At 48.0% G+C, this 20,744-nt stretch overlaps 7 protein-coding genes across 7 annotated transcripts; 1 reads left to right on the top strand and 6 right to left on the bottom strand.

The window, feature by feature from the left end:
* Nucleotides 1–169: 169 nt before the first annotated feature.
* LHYA1_G002119 (uncharacterized protein) lies at nucleotides 170–1,126 on the bottom strand (the record flags this gene model as incomplete). The annotated part of the gene is made up of 2 exons (XM_031147097.1): nucleotides 170–604; nucleotides 749–1,126. 2 exons carry the CDS (start codon nucleotides 1,124–1,126, stop codon nucleotides 170–172), a joined length of 813 nt encoding a protein of 270 aa, XP_031007649.1.
* Nucleotides 1,127–1,854: 728 nt separating this feature from the next.
* On the bottom strand, nucleotides 1,855–3,216 carry LHYA1_G002118 (uncharacterized protein; the record flags this gene model as incomplete). The annotated part of the gene is made up of 2 exons (XM_031147096.1): nucleotides 1,855–2,383; nucleotides 2,462–3,216. The coding sequence occupies 2 exons, from the start codon at nucleotides 3,214–3,216 to the stop codon at nucleotides 1,855–1,857; spliced, it is 1,284 nt and encodes a 427-aa protein (XP_031007648.1).
* A 1,606-nt stretch (nucleotides 3,217–4,822) lies between these two features.
* Nucleotides 4,823–6,091, bottom strand: dapE (Succinyl-diaminopimelate desuccinylase; the record flags this gene model as incomplete). Its single annotated transcript, XM_031147095.1, has 1 exon — nucleotides 4,823–6,091. The coding sequence occupies one exon, from the start codon at nucleotides 6,089–6,091 to the stop codon at nucleotides 4,823–4,825; it is 1,269 nt and encodes a 422-aa protein (XP_031007653.1).
* Nucleotides 6,092–6,915: 824 nt separating this feature from the next.
* On the top strand, nucleotides 6,916–8,206 carry LHYA1_G002116 (Fujikurins efflux protein; the record flags this gene model as incomplete). The annotated part of the gene is made up of 2 exons (XM_031147094.1): nucleotides 6,916–7,185; nucleotides 7,220–8,206. The coding sequence occupies 2 exons, from the start codon at nucleotides 6,916–6,918 to the stop codon at nucleotides 8,204–8,206; spliced, it is 1,257 nt and encodes a 418-aa protein (XP_031007652.1).
* Nucleotides 8,207–8,949: 743 nt separating this feature from the next.
* On the bottom strand, nucleotides 8,950–11,600 carry Unc45a (unc-45-like protein; the record flags this gene model as incomplete). Its single annotated transcript, XM_031147093.1, has 5 exons — nucleotides 8,950–9,540; nucleotides 9,585–9,768; nucleotides 9,824–10,540; nucleotides 10,794–10,931; nucleotides 11,071–11,600. The coding sequence occupies 5 exons, from the start codon at nucleotides 11,598–11,600 to the stop codon at nucleotides 8,950–8,952; spliced, it is 2,160 nt and encodes a 719-aa protein (XP_031007651.1).
* Nucleotides 11,601–12,134: 534 nt separating this feature from the next.
* RGD1 (RHO GTPase-activating protein) lies at nucleotides 12,135–14,580 on the bottom strand (the record flags this gene model as incomplete). The annotated part of the gene is made up of 6 exons (XM_031147092.1): nucleotides 12,135–12,412; nucleotides 12,462–12,605; nucleotides 12,656–13,280; nucleotides 13,334–13,530; nucleotides 13,584–14,193; nucleotides 14,245–14,580. 6 exons carry the CDS (start codon nucleotides 14,578–14,580, stop codon nucleotides 12,135–12,137), a joined length of 2,190 nt encoding a protein of 729 aa, XP_031007650.1.
* A 731-nt stretch (nucleotides 14,581–15,311) lies between these two features.
* Nucleotides 15,312–19,980, bottom strand: srb8 (Mediator of RNA polymerase II transcription subunit; the record flags this gene model as incomplete). Its single annotated transcript, XM_031147091.1, has 4 exons — nucleotides 15,312–18,461; nucleotides 18,515–18,719; nucleotides 18,769–19,366; nucleotides 19,416–19,980. 4 exons carry the CDS (start codon nucleotides 19,978–19,980, stop codon nucleotides 15,312–15,314), a joined length of 4,518 nt encoding a protein of 1,505 aa, XP_031007657.1.
* Nucleotides 19,981–20,744: the final 764 nt, after the last annotated feature.

The raw sequence follows: 20,744 nt of genomic DNA, 5'->3' as shown, positions 1-20,744 counted from the left end.
CAGGGGGACATGATTAGATACTCCCGAACTTTTGTTTGCTCTTCTTCGCAAATGGAAGAAGACAAAGGCTAAACTCCGAGAAAAGGTTTATTGGTAGCTTCTGTACAATGAGGGGTATGTTTTTATACTACTAATACATTCATCAAGTCATGATCATCTAGCTATGCCCTTAATGCCGCCAGCATGTTACAATACGTCTTCTTTTCTTATCCTTCAAAGCTTTTACTGCATCAACTATAAAAGCGACAGTTTCTTCCGGCTTGCTCAACATCGGGGAATGACTAGTGTCAATCTCTCGAACGGTAATATCGCCTCCGGCCTCCTTGGCACTTTGCACAAAGAACTTCTGTGCCTCGAATGGGAGCCCATGGTCCTGTTTCGTTGACAGATACCAGACTGGTGTATCCTTCCAGCCAGAATAAACGGACTCGCCTCCTTCCACCAAAGCTTTCGTCGACTGATTTATAAGCCTCGAGACCCAGTAATCACCCTCTTCTACGGATAGATCATGGTAGAAAAGTTCTCTGGGATCATCCACTAGGTCGACAAAGCCGGTTTGCTGGTTGAATTTCCACGCTGGAGGCGTAATACCACCGAGCCCTTCCTGCAAGCCATTAATGTTAGCTTTGCCCCTCTCACAAAAGAATTCAACATAATAAGCACACGAAATAGGTATTCTTGGAGGAAGAACTTTTGACCTCCAGAGGATAGAAGTATCGAAACATGCATGAAGAAAAGATTAGCTTACCATAAAGCATAGACCTGTTTGAGCGAAACCAGTCGCTATCATAGCAATGCCGATTACATGGCCGGAGGTACTCTTGGCCGGCGAAGAACCATCTTCCTTGTTCCGTGTAAGTCCCTTGACTGCACTGCTTCCTACAAGACCCCCATAGGAGTGCACCACGACCATGACATCGCGACCTTGGGAGGTCTCCGCCACAATCGCATCTCGAACGGCTTTAACATCCTCTGGTAGACCTAAAGAAGGGTCTGATGCTCCTGATGGAAGAGCGACGCGGACACATTTGAACTGCTGGTCTTCAAGAAGTGGGACAATCTTATTCCACGTATCGGTGTGATGCCAAGATCCATGGATGAAGATCAGCGAGGGCTTGCCAGACATGATGAATGATATGTAAATAGGTAATGGGTACTTGGGCATGAGGAGCTGAGAAGCAGGAGGAGTGGATGAGCTGAGTAGGAATGTTTGACTTGAGTGGATGCAATTGAAGAGTTCTATACATGCACATCGAAAGCGGAACTGTCTTTTATACAAAAGACTATTTACACTTTCATATATCTTACATCGGGTATCTTGGTCACACGGCCATACCCGGAAAGCTTACATGCGTCCAGGGCTGAGAAAGTTTTGCGGGAAAACATTAGTTTCGGCCGAAGCGGACGAGAAAACACCAAACATGACAATGCTGTTGCAATAACGAGGCGGTCAGAAGAGATTCAAGGTCAAAAAATAAGGAATTGAGTGTACACTTGCCACTTTAACGGGAATTTCGAGGAAGATGCGGCCATAAGTCAAAAACAAACACCACGTCCTGCTCTTGATTTGAAAACCAAACTTCCGCAACGGAGGGCTGTGTTGCACCAGAAGTCCATACCATACTGGAAGAATTACTACCAACACTTGTACCCAAATTCACCAGGTATCAGCTCATACCCGGAATTTCCAGGAGCTTGTATGAAACGTGAAAGCTTTCTCGAACCATACTGTACCGTCATCGTTTAGCTGAGGTCATTTTGCAAGGTCACCAGCCTTGTGATTATGGTGCTTAGGATATGCGATTCTATTGAACATCCATAGAGGTCTAAAAAGAAACATCTAATCCAGGTTGTTCAAGGGGTCTCATAGAAGATCATTGCTGGTGCTATCCAGTTGTTCAACTCTCGCTGGTAAGCTGAAGCGGGCATTGCAACCTTGGTCTCTGAAACTTTTAGCCCCGGCTCCTGCGCGACACCAGCGAAGCGCTTCGCGATCCAGTCCATCCAGATCCATTGGGAGCTTGTAAGTGCTGGGTTGTGTGAAGCCCCAGGAATGCGGAGATATTCTATCTGAGCAGCGGGAAACTTCTGTGCAGTTGCTTCTACCGCAGAAGTGGTCAAATCCATATGTATGATAAAATCATTATCCCCATGAATAACCAATAAAGGCCCACTGATTTCTTTTCCACCGACTTTGACTAATTCTTCAAATTTCTGCACGAAAGAATTCTCAGTCCAGCGAGGCTTTGTCGCCTTGGTCCCATGTATGAGACTAGCTACAGTTGCACTACATCCTCCGGTTTGTTGTATGATTCCCAAAGAAGTCACGGCTTCATCAGTCAGAATGTCGGCACGATTGAATTCGGGAAATATGTTTTCCATGCTATAAGCAGATTAGTTCGGGCTTCTGGGGGGTTTTCAGGAGCCGAGCCTCTGAGCTCGAATGTAAGAGAAAGCATACCCCTGCGCGATTAAGAATCCGAAGGCTGAAAGTGTCAAAGGCGGCATTTTCCTGTCGGTCATAGTTGTAACAGGAGCTATCGCAACAGCCCCTAGGTACCCAGCGACAGGCTCGACAGCTTGCCGCTGCGCAGCGGCCCAAGCTCCCCCTCCTCCTTGAGAATGACCGAGAACAACAAAGGACTTGGAGAGCTCCGGAAAAGCGCTTTGTGCTGCTTGAGCTGAGTATATAATATCATTTGCATGACTTGGGGCCGCTGCATATTCGTGGAGAATTGGCTTCCCATAAGCGGTTTTCGACACGCCGAGCCCGGCATAGTCTGTAGCAACCACAACATAGCCCTGAAGAGCCAAATTGAACGGAGCGAGATAGTGCTGCCAGAGATTCTTGATGTGCGAAGGGGCACCATCGGGGGCGATCCCGCTAGTTCCGTGAGAAAATGCCACAACTTGAAACCCATCGGCGGATGATCGTGGGCTGGAAGGCCAGAGAATATACGCCGAAACAGGAACCAAGGAGCCACGGAAGCTCTTGGATTGATATACGATGCGTGATAGAGCAGTACCAGGCGGCAGCGAGTAGAGCGATGTGTTCGTATGCCTTTCCACTTTGATCAATGTTCCTGGAGGGACCGAAGCAGAGTCCTTATCCACCGAGTAAAAGGGGTCCTCAAGCACAGAACCTGTAGCCCACTGGTACTTTTCGAAAGTAAGACATGCACGAGAAATGTCTGAAAGAGTCAAGTTTGGAAACATGGTCGAAATTGATATCTAGTAGAAATTATAAGTACTATGTGCTCCGACTCAATGGGAGGAGATAAATACAGGTAGACCGTGGTGACTCAGGACTTCCCCGTCTTTGTATTTAGAATTAAGATATGGCGAAATGTGAAATAGATATAGGATACGAAGTCGTGGACTCGGGTTTCCCTGGTGCGTGGACCAACACTCTTTTCATGCGATCAAAGCAGGTAGGGTGACGTCGATAGACATCGGAAGAACCTCTTCTGAACCGTATAGCCGCAACCTGTTATTTACTTGATTGGGGGAGGAAAGGGTTGCTGGCCATTGAGCTCGCCCAATTGAGCTTATCTCAGGGTAGAATCGAGCCCTTACTTCAGCCGCTGGAAATTAACCTGCCGATGAATACCTAGGTAGGTATTCCGATTAGCCCAGGCTGCGTTGACAGGCTGCTGGAGATACGACGACTTGTTGCAATTAAAATACATTACGCGGCTCCCTAAATAGAAATGGCAACAAAGTGTCCTGCATGACTCTTTGCTGGCAGCTGTTGCGCGGTTTGCCGGTGACCCTACCGATTACAATTATCAACCCCCGAATTGCCATGAGTTATGAAGGCCAAATTCTCCAGCCAGCCTGGGTTGAAGGGCGTTCCGGCACACAGAACCTGTACCAATCGAGCTTCACATCAAACTTGGTGTGGCCCAAATGAGAAGGAGGAAACGTTTGCAAAGAGAAAGGGGAAGGTCAGGTCCACGACAACGCTCGGTTCTGCGAAACAAAACGGTACATAGGCGAGATAGGTACCGGTATATGGTTGCAGTAGCATGTGAATATAGATATTATCGTGGTACTGTAAAATTCCGCCAGTAGGGCTGACTACCTTAGATGTGTGTACGGGTACGGGTACGGGTAGTACGGAGTATAAGTACCGGTACCTACTGTATCTATGTCAGCATAATGATCTCCTGTGAACCGGACAGCCGACGGACCATTTTGTTGACATGCACATGCTGAGCCTGGGCTTTACAATACCTCAGGCATTTACAGGCTTCGTCTCGCTAAACCGCCGCCTGCAGGTACCGCGCCCCGCCCCGCCACGCTGCGACGATATCGACATCCACATCCCCATTTAGATCCAAGACCTACCAGTACTTGAAATAGATAGGTAGGTACCTACCTACCTACCTACTTATATGAAACTCCAATTAAGTATAAGCACGTGCCCAGGGTTGTCTTTACTGGTTTATCTGTTGCCTAGATCAGACAGGGAAACAACATACAGTATAGAAGGTACGTGAAAATGGCAAGTAACAAACGGCATCAACTTCGTGGCTTGTTCTTATAAGCGTTCAGGAGTAACGTGGAGCTTGGCAAATTGTACTGAACTCGGCCAGGAAGGCCTGATGCTGATTCATCCATCAACTTGAATGTATCTGAGAGATTCAAGATTTAAAGATGTTCCGAGTTTTGTCCGTTGTTGAAGTCGATGCCCACGCCAGGTTCACTCTGCAATGCATTATCGTCTCGAAAGGGGCAAGTAATTTTTTATCTAGGTCATAGCTTATGTCCACACTCCGAGGTACTTGCTCACGGTACTCATAAGTATCCAGACTCTCTTTCAAACGCCCCCCTCGGTTGAACCCCCAAGATACTCCCATGCTGACAACACGTGTGTCTTCAGAACGGCAATGAATTCATCAATTGAAACCGACTCATTTTTGGCTGCCATGGTCTCTGGTGAAACCCCAAATAGGTACGCCGGTACATCTTTGTACCGGTAGAACTTGCAGTCCGTTGCACCCAGAGAAGGAATAGCCACAGGCCGTCTTCCGGTAACGTTGCTGGCATTCCGAGCAAGAATATCAACCATAGGGTGATCGTGCGAACAAAAACTCGAGGGGTTGCTCGCAGCCTCTTGTACAGTCAACGTGACCTCTGGGTATGCCTCCAAGATGCCATGGATTACATCTAGTACCTCGGCAGCTTTGAGTCCGATCGGTAGTCGAATATCTGTTTCGAAAATGCATGAATCTGGGATCATGTTGACCTTTAAGCCGCCGTGAATAGTCCCGATGTTTACGGTGGGCTTTAGAACGATATCTGCAGCTCCACCACCCATGGCTTCATCCACAGCTCTTCGGACCTCAGGCCGAGCCATATATTCCTCTAATCCAGTAGGGAGCTTGGGAACAATATCTTCAACTGCAAGAAGCTCATTAATGAGTCTAGCCGCAATCCGATTTGCACCAACACTTCGGTGCAAATAAGCACCATGTGCTCCTTCCGTTTCGACGCTAAAAGTCAGACGCAATGTTCCCTTTTCACCAAATCTGATGGTATTGATTCCTCCTGGCTCGGCGTTTATCATGCAGTCTCCCCTCCAGCGGGCGTCATCGAGCAGATATCGAGTCCCCCACTTTCCTCCCGTCTCTTCGTCAGAAACAGTGCAGAGGCCTACAGACCCCTTGAGATACTCTTTGTATTTGAAAATATAGGTGTACGCAATGACTGATGCCGCAGTGCCTGCTTTCATATCGACAGTTCCACGTCCATGGAGCCTTCCGTTTTCGATATCGCCGGACCAAGGATTGCGAGACCAATCCTTTCCATCGCCGACTGGAAAAACGTCTATGTGGCCATTCATTATTAGACGAGGCCCGTTGGGGTCACCGCAAATCAAGTCACTGACAACATTTGGCATTGAAGGCTGTGGTGCTATTACTTCGGAGTCGATGTTCTTGTTCCGAAGGTAGCTGATGATAACATTCGCGGCTGCCCTTGTGTCTCCGGGAGGATTAGGTGAAGGGGCCTGAGTGAAAGATTGGAGGAAGGCGACATGTGCATCTTTGTTGGCGTCAATATCCTTTAGGAGAGTTTTGGCATCCATATTGACGACAGTGACAGATCAATTTCTGAATTGAAAAATGATAACGGCGGGCGAGCATCCAAGCTTGGTGTCTTATAGTCACCTAAGTCAAGCTACCACAGCAAAGCACTTCCTGAGACCGGAGCGAAGGACTCGGCGAGACGAAGCAGGCTAGCATAACTATAACTACATCGATATCCTAGATCTCGCAGAACAAGATCAATTTACATAAGCAATGTTCTCGGTGAGAATTCCCATGACGCTTGGCCAGTGCAGTGCAGTGCAGAATGGACATCGATCATTTTGTTGGTAAGAAGAAGCACCGATCCGAAGAGCGGACAAAAAGCGGATGAAACACCGGCGAGCAAAAGGGGCTTAGTGCGACGAGGAAGCAAGAATGGGTAAATGGAACATCAGGGAACGAACGGAATGAATCGGGATTCATTATTGACGGCTACTGTAATGGCCTTGTTGGGGTCTGATTCCTTATCGGACGACAGCAGGGAGTCTCGAGGGAGTCTCATGTGATGATTCCACTAAGGAGGTAAGCGAGTAAACCCCTATTCAGGTGCACTGCAGTCTGGCTTGTAGAGTCGTAGAGTTAATCAAGATGTCCAAAATCACTAAGAACAAAATGATTTATGTCTTTCTTATTTGTTTCTATCTCCAGTTTCTCAAAACTGAGCAGAGAGTCAAAGAAGATGGCAGCTGCTTTTTGATTGGTCACGCCCTGCAAGTCACGCCCCACTATTCACTATGTAAGATAGCTCCGTTTTCAGCAGTCGTTTTGCGTATATATCTGGCGGTCTGGCCACTGTTTTCTGTCATCCAATTTCACCATCACGATGCCCTCTACTTCAGTCGGATCCGAGCTCCAGACATGGGATCAACCTGAGTCACATTTTCAAGAGCCCATCTCTGAACACTCGCCTAGTCAACTTGGCGATATCAATAATATACCAGCACAGGGAGAAGGCATCTTGATTCAGCAGCTCGCCCCAGCAGACGGAGGCGCAGGAGCATGGCGCCTCCTCGGAGCCGCTTTTGTCTTTGAAGCTCTTTTGTGGGGTGACTTTGAAACCCCATCCACATTCAAAAGCACCTGGGCTAATAGAGTCAGGCTTTCCAATCTCCTTTGGAGTTTTCCAGAACTACTACTCAAGTCTGCCACAATTCGCAGGAAATTCAAATGTAGCACTCATAGGGACGATTGCCCAGGGAGCCTGTTACCTAGGTGCACCCGCCTCCGCCGCGCTCGCAAAGCGCTTTCCAAAGTTCCAGCGCCAACAAATTTGGCTTGGTTGGCCACTGTGTATTCTAGGCTTGGTAGCAGGCTCCTTTACTACGACTCTGCCGGGCCTGATAGCCACCCAGGGAGTGATGTATGGCGTTGGATTCGTGACTTTGACGTATCCCATCATTAGTTTCATAGACGAGTGGTGGATTGCTAGGAAAGGAATGGCATTTGGGATTATCTCTGCTGCGTCGGGAGCCTCTGGAATTTTCATGCCGTTCATCATCGAGGCCCTTCTTAAGAAATACGGGTATAAGACAACTCTGCGAGCAATAGCAGTGGGAATGGCTGTTCTTACCGGACCTCTGCTTCCGTTCTTGAAAGGCCGTCTTCCGCCCGCTGAACAGAGCGCAATGGGGAAGACGAACTGGTCTTTTTTCAAGAAACCCCTATTTTGGATCTTTTGTGCCAGCACCCTCCTCCAGGGTCTTGGATTCTTCTTTCCAGCCCTCTACTTACCCTCGTACGCCACGGCAATCGGCCTCTCTTCAACTTCCGGTGCCCTCATCCTGGCCATCATGTCTTTGGCGCAAGTTATTGGTCAGTTCAGCTGCGGGTATCTATCTGACAAGAAGATGTCGGTCAGTGCGCTTTGCATTGCTTGCTCGGTGATGTCAACAATAGCGGCCTTCGCACTATGGGGGCTGGCGAAAAATCTGGCCCTTTTGCTAGTCTTTGGGATCGTCTATGGATTTTTCGGGTACGGCTTTACAACGATGAGGGTTGGCATGGGAAGGGCCGTTAGTGACGATCCGAGTGCAGCAGTTGCTACTTATGCAATCTTGGTATTTCTGCAAGGGGTGGAAACATCCTGGCTGGACCCATTAGTGCCGGTCTACTGACAAAGCGGATACATGTCGCAACGTATGGGATTGCAAGATATCAGTCTTTGGTGGTATTCACTGGAACTTGCATGTCGTTGAGTGCCCTGGTTATATGCTTATGGTATCTCCGACCCAGGACAATGAGAAAGTTATTGGGAGGAAGGATGTGAAAACGGTCCGGCTTGGTACGTTGTATTTAGCAAAGGGGTATAGTGTTCTCCTGTCTTTGTCCATGCGCCTCTAAAGTCTATGTTTGATACGTATACCCTCATCTTAATCATTACTATTGTCAATTTTCAATTGTCATACATCCCAAATTCAGTCAGTGCTTTCCCCGTATACCTCCCTGGAAGGCATTCTTGATGGTTGGATCATAGTCTTCCCTAAAAGTTTCATCTTCCCCAGCCACAACAACCAAGTAGGCCATTTTCAAGTGTTTCTTTGCTGACTCTGCCAAGTTGAACTGGCCCTGTGCCTTCCATGTCATCATCAAAATCTGCCTATCGTGTCGAAAGAGTTAGTCAGGCCAGCTTGATAGAGAGAGATTGGGGATGGTAAGAAGGAAACAGGGGTGATGGAAAGTTCTCTTCGGCCTGGGCAATTCAGACGACTTGTAGAATTCCGAGACCAAACCCCACCCCTTCCCCCAGGAGACCGACGAATAGAATGTGCAATATTAGAATGTGCAATATTCGATACCTGGAGAATGTACGCCTTGAAATGAAGCGCAACCCATGCAGGATCTAATTACGACGTTGTACTCACCACAATCGAGGAAGCTCCGGAACAGCAACTCCCCGTTTTCGCACCACCAGCTTACCGCCCCTGCTCTCATTGATTCCTTCGATCTCGAAACCAAGAGCTTCGAGCGCTTTCTTGCTGAACATCAACACCAATGTTAGATTGAAGTCCGAAAGCAACCAATACATGGCGGCCTTGTAGCAGGCTAGAAACACTTCGAACCTAGGAATCTCTTTGGCGGGAGGCCCGTATAGTTGATTTAGCTGGTCAAAGAAGGGACCTCCCGCTTTGTGTGTCGAGTTGATAATAGTTAGATATTTATTTCTTTGTGATTTTATGTCCTCTCCGGTGAAGCCTTCTTCTGTGCAAACCGGACAGGTGCAATTGAAGCCCCAGTTTTCGAAAAGAGATTTCTGGAGGTCGGCACGATTGGTGGGATCGTAATAGCACCAAGTAATTTCGGTATTTCGAGGGATGTCTTGAGTTGCCCGCATAATCTGAATGTCAAATCTCGAAGTCAGTATAGCTCGATCTGAAATATTCTGAGCGTAGGGACACTGTCTGATGGGAGTTGAGACACTATTAAAAGAGTCGTCGACTCTTGAAAGATACTTAGAGAGTGAACTACTCACTTCTCTCCGAGAAGCTTACGTACCATCATATCACCTATGAAGGTGCGCGCACAGTTGGCAATGCAGGAATGATTAATATACGCAGCCAGCGGCCATATCCCAGATGATGTTGATATCTCTCCTGCCTGCTTTCTGGACAGTTCTTGATCCTTGGACGTGATGGGACATCCAAATGCGTTTAGAGAAACAATCCGCTCAATAAGAAAACTACAAGGTAGTTAGAATCAGACTGAGACTCAAGCACGCAGAAGAGGATTTTAACCTATCAACTATTGGGACACCATCTTCAGTCATCTCTGGACCTGCTTCGTATGTGCCAGGATATGAATCTAAGAACAAACGTGCACGAGACGGGTTGTCTAAGAGCTTTTGATAGACATTTGAGATATGGGCCGCGTCAGTACCGATTTTGACACGGTTCGTAGTCAAATTTATCAGAGCACCGAATGCAGCAGACGATTCAGGGGAACCTTTCTCTGACGCACATACGTACGAGAAAGCCTTTTCGCAGGCCAAGAGATCTCCGCACTTTACGGATTTGTTGGTAAATAATCCTCGGCCTTTGCCCTCCACCTGTCGAACCTCGACCGGGGTGTCGTAAGTCGCACAATCTACTGGCCCCAGTTTAGCGTCTCTGTACATTTTCTTCCAATTGTACTTGCCAGTCTTCTGTTCTTCGACCCGAAGTTTGACTCGTTCTAGTTCTTGTCGTCCTTGTTTCGCTGCAACACTCTCTGGAAAACTTTCAATCAAACGGTTCAACCATACGATACTCTCTTCAAATTTACCGAGGCCGTATAAAGCGAGGGCACCACGGTAATGCGCCTTGTCAGAACGAGCTTTGTGGTCTGCGATAAAAGATGCATCTTCAAGTGCTGCATCGTATTTACCAAGTTTCAAGTGGCACAGAGCACGGTTGTTATGAATGAGTTCATCTTCTTCCGGCGTAATCAAGCCGGAGTTTGAAGCTTGGGAGTATCTGTAGAACAATTAGTTACCATAGTTTTTAACATACAATACGACCAGCAAAATGCCCATTTCAAGTGAATAATTGTGAGACTTCATGATCAGTTGTGACCCCTTGCCCCAGGAATCTTGAGCTAACCATGATAACCTGGAAACGCAGCACAAAAATGCTTCCGCAATCCTCTGTCGCCTAATACCTAAATCTGATATGCCAGCTAACGCGGGATACCGATATTCAAGGCTCTTAATGTTAGATGGCAACTTACTTCTTATTAGCATCTGTATACTTGCCCGAAAGGAAACATGAGTTTCCTTCGGTCTTTAGTTCCTCCACCGTCTTTCCAATCAGACCATGACTCTTTCTCCATGCGTTTGGTACTTTTGGATGATGATCAAGCAACCACCTACAAGTTCGCGGTGTTAGTATTACCTGGGGGAGAATGGTTTTGGAGCTCGGATTTTTAACGAATAAGAACTCTTAAGACATTTAAACATCTCGAATATATCTGAACAAGGAGATAAATGCTTGGAGAAGTTGCATACATAACATCTGTAGGATGATCGACCCGCAGGCCGTATCCACCCGCAGTCACTTTGAAATACGGCTCTTTTAGCAATAATACACCATTTTCCTTCAAGATGTCTCCGGCGGGTCGAATATGTTCTGGTTCTTGCTGATACAGTGAAAAAGTTGAAGCATCGCCGGCTTCGTCTTCAACAACGCTTATGATAGCATTCTGCCGTATAGGTGGCACCGCACATCTCAGTAACATGTATCGCCCGCGATGGTGTGTCTCAAGCTGAAGGTCTTTGATGAATATCTTCTGGAGCTTCTCATGGCACGCCGCTGAGGGCAGATAAGGGTCTCCGATGATAGTAAACAGCCGCTTCTGCTTCCCAGCAGCTTTGTCCTCCTTCATTAATTCATCTTGGGCAAGGTGGAGACCAATAAGCGTCTGTCGTGAATCACGGTCTCTCGGAATCTCCCCTGCCCGCTTGCGAGCTTCTTCCAGTTTGGACTTCTGTTGTTCGAGGAATGCAAACAACCTGCTATCTGCGGATGATGCGGCCATTGCGCCAGGCCAGGCTTGACTGAGATTGTGGATGTTCTTGTTGGCACGGCACATTGAAAATTTGGGATTGGCGTCAAAATGAATGCCCCAAGTGGATCCCGTCCCGTTCCGTCGACGCTCGCGAACCGAACTTTAGCCCCAATCGGGAAGTAATGACTTCGTATCTACACTTGGAAATTGCAAGTTCGATGAGAGGCATCTGGCATACTGGTCCCGATGGCCAAAGAGCTTCTTTCATTATACTCCTCGGTTTGAAAAGAACACCGACCAATCATAGGCTAGGAAATGCTCACCCCGTCCCAATCCTACTACATCTTTGAGCAAGATGGAAGATATACCGTAAATTCAGTTTAAAGACACCCATGGAAAGTTACTTTTGACTTTACCAAAGAAAATCGTTATTGAGATATGTAATAGGGCGTTCTTCAAGTGTATCGAGGTGGTGGGCTTCTCACCTGCCTATTATACAAGACAAAGGTTACAATTTCACACATTTCTCATTCCCCTACTATCTTCCATCGTGATTCTCCTCCCTCAGTCATCGTCAAATATCTGGTACGTATTGTGTAATATTGTGTCGACAACTCTCACTTGCAACCCGGCATCCTGAATGTTCGGCCCCGAATTGGCGCCCATGAGAGTCGGCCCAAACACAATTGCCAGATTTCCTGAAGTCATGCGATTTGAGCTTGAGTTCTCTTGTACTCTGTTGAGATGTAGAGTAATAGCACGCAGAGTTGCGTAGTTAGGATCGGGGAGACTGTTGATAATAGCGTGAAGTGAGTCGCGGCGTACGATATCATCATCATTTTCTAGGTGAGATTAGTACAGATAGCGTGAGCTGAAGATTCTGAGACTCACTGGCAGCTTCAATAAAACCGGTGTAATGCTCAAATGTGAGGAGCGGATTAGGGAGCTCGCGGAAGAATTGCTTCAACAGACCAGCTACACTGTTTACATCATGCATGAAATTTTCGGGGTTACGGAAGTCAACCTTAGAAGCGTCTATAGCTAGTTAGCTTAGATTAGAAACCAATAGTACTTGGAGAACCTACCATTATCAAACATGGCCTTGAGTTTGGTAATGTGGGACGAAGTTCCTGACAGACGGTAGATGCCTTCTACCTCGAGTCCAAACAGATCCACGGCTTGAATGCACTGATACACAACCATAGGCACAGCAGACCCGTCTCGCTCGAACAGTTGCTCCAGACTAAGACCGAAAACAGGTTTGAGAGGAGGGAGATTGCCGTTATTTCCTGTCGTTGGGGATTGGTTATAACTAGATGGTGCTGCTTGTTGCGGTGGGAAGGATTGAGGAGGTGGAGTGTGTGAAGATTGGAATGGAAGTGTTGAGAGTTGTGGAGGACCGCCAGCGCCGGCACCGGCACTGATTGGGCTGGAGGTGAAGCTTTGATTTTGCGGGGGTCCTCGAGGCGGCCCTCCCATAGATCCATACTGCTGGACTGGTGGCATCGACGGACCTTGACTAAAGCTCCTCTCATGCTGTTGGGTGGCGGCAGGTGGCGGTCCTTGGTTGAATGATTGACTCACGTGCGTTTGATGAGGCGATTGCGTAGGACTGAACGCCTGTGCGGGGCCCTGTCGAGATGCATAGGAGGCTGCAGGATCTGACTGACGTTGAGGCGGAGGCACGTTTGATTGTGTAGGGTTCAAGACCTGTGAAAAATATTAGTCGGCATAGACTTTTTTTTAGAAGTGTGAGAGCCTACGGGATTTTTTTGATAAACAATCTCAGCTGTTCGAGGCGCAATATTCTTAGCATGGCTGGCGAGGTAGCTATTGAGATCTTTCTCATTGTCAATGGCATACACAACCTCACGAAGGCTTCGCGGGCCCCCATGATCATTTCCTTTGAGTGGGCTAACGTTTAGGCCATTACTCAAAAGGAGCTTCTCATTGAAAGAGGCTATTGGCAGAATTAGCATTACGTCTCTGGAGGCAAATAACCTAGTATCTTACCAAACTTCTGCATCTGCAAGGTCAACGCCGCGTCACACTCTTTTATAAGCTCTTGCAGTGCCCTCACAGCATCAGGTCGCAACTTCGAATGAAGCTCGCTTCGCTGACTTTGGGTGGTTTGCACCTTCGTAGCATAATCCTGATCCGCAGCCTGCACTTTTCGAAGAAGATCTTCCTCGTGCTGCTGGGCAGACTTGGGTCCCTTCAAGCCGAATTTCTTCCCAGCCTGTCGATCCCCTGTTCTTGCACGATCATAGTCTTCCGCTAGTGCATCGTACTTGACCTTGGATTTCCTCATAGCCTCCTCTGTATTTGCTACTCGTGTTTCTGCACTCAGTCCCGTAGCCTTCCATTGCTTTCTACCCCGCTCGACGTTCGCAGCCAAGTCCATCAAATCGTCATGCATCAGGTGCAGTGAAGCGGCGAATTGCGCCCCATTTTCTGCCATACGATCGTGAATCATAGCGACTTCTTCATAAGACTGGAGGAAGGAACCGTGGCGTTGTTCTGGTCGGCGGATATTCTCGACCGTTGATCTGGAGAGCTTTTTGAGCCCATTCGAATGTTCTTCCTCCAACACGGAACGCTTCTTCAGGAAGAGGGCAAACTCCTATCGTAGTAGTATTAGCTCCAAACCAACGTATGCTAAGCTGTGCCCTACCTTCGCGGATGCTATGCTTTGCTTCAAACGATTGAGCAAAGTCGAGACGCCGATCTGGATGTCGCCGGTTAGCACACAACTTAAATTTGGACGGCCCAACTCTACGCATACTTCTGAAGTAATAACCTCTTGAACGGCCTTCGCGTAAGGATCGATTTGGACTGGAGGGGCAGCACTTGTTGGCACTGAATCTCCATTGATGGGCGAGACCTCATCGCCGTTCGCATTCGGGCCAGCCCCGAGCGACATGCTGCCGTTTCTTTCGTAGTTTTGGTCAGGGAGTTCGGGAGGCTCTGAAGGGAGCCGATCAGGATTGTTATCGTCGTCGATTGGCATAGTGGCGGGTGGTGTGCTAGTTGTAAACTGTGCGATTTGTATTTGTGCAGTATGGTACTGTCGCGGTTTGATCGACAAGTTGATGCGAAGAAGGAATGCCGCTCATAATCATGCGCCGTAGGATCCTTAACACGGCGGGCGTACTGTAGCTATGAATGTGGTTGTAAATTAATGTGCCTGCTAGTCATCCGGCGCTGCTTGGTGCAAAGCAAGGAAATGCTTGAGTTGAGCGGAGGCTGCTCCTTCTTTCGCCGTCTTGGAATGCAATACAATGCTGCTCGTAACTCTACCTAGGTACGTGTACGAACTAACTATCGGAATAAGGGACTAAAACTCGCTTGTCTATTCGTACATGTCATGTAGAGCCGAGAGAGCCTAAGCCTTTCTGCGCTAGTGGTGTTTTGGTTAGCCTCAAAAATAAGGAAAGAAAAGGGGGATGACACAGTACAGTCTCGTTGTCGAAGATGCACAGCAACAGCACAGATGCAGATGGGTGCACGTGGCGAGGCCGAGGTAGGCGCTTCTGAGACAGTATTGGGATACAGTGAGGCACCAGTTTAAGGAAATATGTTGACTACAGAATGGTTCGTTTATACGTTCATCTTGGTATCATAAACTCGTCATATAGACTTATACGTCTGTTAAGCCAAACCATGGTATCGACAGACTTCAATGCTCCTACACTCCTACACTCCTACCAATATCTCCTTCCCAATACGAACAGGTCGTTGTTAGCCTCGCCGGGCACCAAACAAAGTCAAGCTTAAACTGGTATCATTTTCTCCAAAATGCGGTGTTGAATCGCCTAGTAGTTCCCACTTCCTCAAAGGAAACGGAGTTAATTTCTCCTTCTCGTGGCTTCTTTTATCGGTTCCGTCACCCGGCCCTCCGTTTGAAACAGGGATGCTCTCCTTCTGACTGAGAACAAGCCACTCTGACGGATTCGCAGCGAAACTAAAGATGTAGTGTAGCTGTGGGCTGGAAACCGTGTCGCGAAGACTGCGGATGCACTGCTGCCGCATATCATCCGGGAGTGGATCGACAAGATAGAGTGCAAGATCGAAATTATGCTCGATGAGCCCATTGACAGCTTCTGTGCTGGTGTCAAGGGCTTGTAATTCGAGCATAATCGCCGAGAGAGCGAGTATTGCTTTAGCCCGGCTCTCATGCCCTAACCTTGTAGCCTCGAATTCGGAAGTATGCATTGTGATGAATGACAGAAGGAGGGGAATCCATTTTGTGACGAGGGCATCCTTGATTTGCTTTGCATGGCTTGTAGATAGCAAAATCCGAACGCCGCTAAGTGTTGTGATTATGTCGACGGCAAGGCTAGTATGATTTGAGCTCATGGGTGTTGGGGCAGTGGCACTACTTGCTGTTGTATCTATTATACGAAGAAGGTTTTCCGCATGGATAAGACGACCTTGCAAAGCCGAAGAGTCATAGGCAAGGGCCGATTTCGGCGATGGGAATAGAGCAAGAAATTGTATCTGAGCTCGTCTCCTCAAGTGGTAGGCAATTGATTTGTCGAGCAAGGGCACAATGCTAGCCCATGCTGTTTTCCCGGAATCGACGGCTGCCTCAATCGCACTGTCAAAAGCTTCAAGGCGCTCCGAACGGCCTTCCTCGGTACCCGACATAAGACTGTCTTCGGAAGTAAACATCGACTCGAGCTTGATTTGACAAAATGGTAAAGTCAGATCATTTGCAATATCAAGGATTGCTTCTGTTGTTATATCTTCTCGCTGACTGTCGCCAAGCAGGAGTTTATCGACGATCGATGAAACTGAGACTGCGTTAGGCGAGCCAGATTCCCGCAGCATGGGTATCACGAGCACTTGGATCATCGACTCGGTGTGTAGCAGGGCGTATTTTTGGAAGAGCTCCCATGAGCTGCGACTTTCAAGCAACATTCTCGCGTTTGCATCGTAGGTATCACCACCTTCGGATGTGTGGTGAATTTCAAGGGCTTGACGAATGGTGGCGAGGACTTCGACCGCAAAATCCATCTGCACATGAGCCTGCTTGATTCGGAAGCGGTATAGTTCTTCGACACCCATGCTTCCCAGCAGGTTTGATGGTCCAAGAAGGAGAACAAGAAGCTCTTTGGAGGCTCCCGAGGTGGAACGTTGGGTTGAGAGGGCGTCCTTCTCATTCAAAGCTTCACAACTTGCTAAGACGGACTGGAAAGAAAGACACCCAAAGCTGATCAAAGGGCCCAGAATTCGTATCATATTTGGGCGGTCAGTCATGTTTAGGAAACGAACAGTCCAATTGTGCATGATGCTATCGAAATGCTGAGCGTCAAATGTCCGCAGCCTTGTAAGCAAAAGCCCACAACTCCGCTGTTGCTCGGGTGACTTCTCCCAAACCATTTCGAGTTGTAGGACGACTCTCTGGAAAAGCCGGTCCAAGGTTGCCTGATCCATGCTGTTTCCACTTGCTAGGACTTTCTCGATTTCATCTGTGAAGTCGGTCTCGGTAATCTGCATCATGGCCATATGATCCGATACTGGAGAGCAAGCATCCGCAGCATTTTTTCTGTCACTCATCGCGAGTTCCTGAGAAAGCTGGTCCGCGATACTCTTGCGCTCCGGAATTCTTGCAGCAAGATCCGACAGCGACACTAAGACAATTCTAGGTATGAAGTCTTGGTCTTCAACCAATACTGGCAGACGCGCTGTGAGAATGTCAAATAGGCTATGAAGTGCGCCAATAGCCGCAAAGGTGTCGGTATGTAGATTGACGGTGTCAGCGCAGGAAGCCAGAACCTCTGCATCGTTTGAGCTCGCGACGATCTTTAACACATCTGCCAACATCGAATAGTCATCGATGAGCTCGAGATAATTCCGAAACGTGTAAAAATCCGACACAGTAATAGCAGATGTGCCACCCTTCATTGGAGAAGTATCCCAGTCTTCCAAAAGCGGTATCGTTGGTTGTTGCATTTGCACTCTGACTTTGTACCTGAGCCACAGACCTATTTCTGACTTGCTTGACCGACTTAATTGCGCCAGGAGGACAGAGAAATCATCAGAGGTAGGAAGGTCGTCCAATTCTAGCTCTAAGTCGGCATTTGCTTGTATAGATGGTAGTGTCCGATTCATAGAAGCCATGCAAATTCTCATACGCAGCTCTTCTTCATCCACGGAGAAATCTGCACGGTCTAGCAGTGTCCGATGTAGTGATATTATACCGTCACTAAGGTTATGCAAAGGTAATTCTGCCAATAATCGGGTTGCACACGGACCATCTGATGCGGCATCCGTCGCACCGTAAAGACCTCCTCGAGATATCAGCCATTGAAGGTACCGTGGCGTGGAGAAATGCTCTGATCTAGCCAGTTCGGAAACCAAATGATAGAATGACGTCTTATTGCGACCGAATCTGACTACGTCTGAATCCAGAAAGTCGAGAATAGACTCGGTCACATCGACCCCAGACTTGCTCCAGAATCGGAGTATTCGAGCTGCAACGAATATTTTAGAACTCCCTGGGCGATATGATGAAGTAGACCATTCTAAGACAGCTTGCAGAAGCATAGTCTTGTCTTCATCCACCTGCCAACAACGCTTCGGAAAATCGTGCATAGACGAATCTGTAAGATTCATGTCGAGAAGCCGAATGAGACGTTGCCGAGCAGTTGATTTTTTTTCTATTCCTGGAATTGTGAGGCGCTTATTGCGAAGACTGATCTTTTCGAAAACTGCTAAAAATTGGCTATCGTCTGACAATAAACTGGAGCGCATAGTATGTTCATGTTTTGCCCACAGTCTTGGAGAGACAAAGCTATCGGGGTTTGATACCATAAGACCTTTGAGCAATTGTTGTAATCGATCCAAAAGGGGTTCCACGATATCATGGTCAGGGTGATTGGTTAACTATAAATATGTTAGTTATATTCGTTGAATCAAGGATCTGAAAAGAGAAATACCTCAGAGACGTGCCCTAGCAATGCCCCAGCAAGTCGGCGCCCATATTTCCGGTACTTTACCAGATCTTTCCAATAGACCTGAGTAATTAAAATCCAAAGTGGTAGCTTTGCCTGAGGGCTATTTTCCAAGGACGAAACTAGCCAGTCCATATAATGCTCGCGATCCAGGAGATACTCGGCATGAAAGTGAGCGGCAAGCCGAATACTTTTCCGTAGTTAGTAGTATTCATACAAGAAGGAATTCGAGTACTTACGCATAATTTATGCGGCCTTTGAAATCGCCTTCCCCACAACTTCCCATGACGTTCTCTACAAATTGCTCCACGCAAACTGTGAAATCTCGAATCCACTTTGCTTCACCTCCCATTTGAAATGTGCCACTGACCCCTTTCCTCCGGAAGGATCGCAGCTCGTTTGCTCCAACACACTTGGCAAGCCAAACTGCCCTTTCTATTGGGATGTTTTTACTAAGCGATTGATCAAGGAGTACCTTCCCTCGAATCCCATGGGGAATAGATCGACTAAGTCGCCTCAACGAGATGGTTGGGTTTGCCAAATCTTTCAGCCAAATTTCTCGTTTTGTATCTGTGACTGTAACACGTGGGGGAGGTTTGAAAGCCCAACTAGCCGTTACCTGACCATGAGATCTGCGCTGAGCCAGGACACTCGTAAATAATGAAGATAGTGTCTGTAGACCAGTCTTTTGCTTCAAAGCAGGAGATATAGCTGCCCGGGCAGTCCCGGTTTCGTTTTGGGTCATCTGCGCCTTGTCAAAATAGCCTTGACGAATGACTGGCTCGGAGAATTGGTCTTCGGGATGATTTCCTGTCCATGGATAGAAGTCGGCGTGGCCTTTTTTGAGTCAGCATGTCTTCTTCACACAAGTGGGACCTCGACATACCATTCGGAGGATACCGCGGAGCGAGTGTGGGAACCTCCAAAACGTATGGTTTGGGCCGGCCCTCTTTCTTCGCAGAGTTTCCCAGCGCTGGCCGCGCCTTCTCGGCAGTAGGTGGAGCATGTTGGCCGGGCCTCACAGGAAGAGGCATCGCCTTGTTGTTGACTTCATTATGAGCCGCTTCCTGTTGGGAAGCGCTGAAGCCGGGGTTGCTGGAATTTGGTACATCGAAATGAAGTTGCGGCCGGCCACGGGGAGGGACAGAAGTACGCCAGGGAGTAGTAGCATCCGAATGCTGTTTCGGTGAAGCGTCGCTGTCATTACTTGAGTCGGAGATCTCCAACCTGAGCCGTGATGATCCCATGCGCGGGACTGTGCCATATCTTCCAGCAACATCCGACTCAAGTGTCAAGTCCACGAACCCTTCATTGCCGCCGCCGCCTCGTCTTGCTGGGGAGCCCGAGGGAAACTGCTGAGAAAGCGTCCGATGCGACGGGGGCCTCTGGGGTATTGTGGTCGTGCTTGGAGGGCGAGTCGGACGTTGCCCAAGCAGAGGTCTTCCTGTCATGATGCGCGAGCCATTGTTGAGAGGGGGAGAGAGACAAATGCGCTTTCGGTGATTAGATTTGGGAGATATCGAAGTCGGACGATGTTGAGATGGGATGGGTCTGCGAGTGAAGTGGAGTTGACGTGACAGCCTGGCTTGGCTGGGGGCCGGTCTGCGATGCGAAGAATGTCGGCGGACGATTACCGTACCGTACCCTACCCTACCAATTCAGTCCCCCCAGTCCAGTGCACCTACCTACCCACCACCTACCTTGCTCGGAAGCTAGGAATAATACAGGGAGTACAAGCCGCTATTGCTCTATCGTGGCGAATGTTCCAAGTCCCTGATAAGGCAAGCAAATAAATATATACTCACCAAGGCAATGTAATTTATAATCTATTCGTGGGCTACATACATATCATACTTGCCCGACAACTTCTATACGAGTAGATAGAGGGAAGACAGATCATCGTAAACTTGACATGCAAAGACGATTTGCAGCATCAGGTGCGTGTACCTGTCTGTCTTTACAGCCCCAATAATGCTATTGCTGTCGTATTCTGTACCGACGGAGCTACCGAACGAAGAAATGACTCAAGCAAGAGGTGCAAGCGTTTCTTTGAAATCTTGGAGCTTTCACATCCACTGACTTAGCGACTTAATCGTGTAAGATAAGTGTCCATTCAAATCAAAGGAGACGTTTTCCAGTCCAGCTTGATCAGCCGAACAAGAATGAAGCCTACCTTATCTCCTGACTTGAAATGTCTCAACTACTCCGTAACAAC

This window comes from Lachnellula hyalina (assembly GCF_007821495.1).
Source record: "Lachnellula hyalina strain CBS 185.66 chromosome Unknown contig00025, whole genome shotgun sequence".
NCBI classification, from domain to species: domain Eukaryota; kingdom Fungi; phylum Ascomycota; class Leotiomycetes; order Helotiales; family Lachnaceae; genus Lachnellula; species Lachnellula hyalina.
This window is presented reverse-complemented; position numbering and strand designations above follow the sequence as displayed.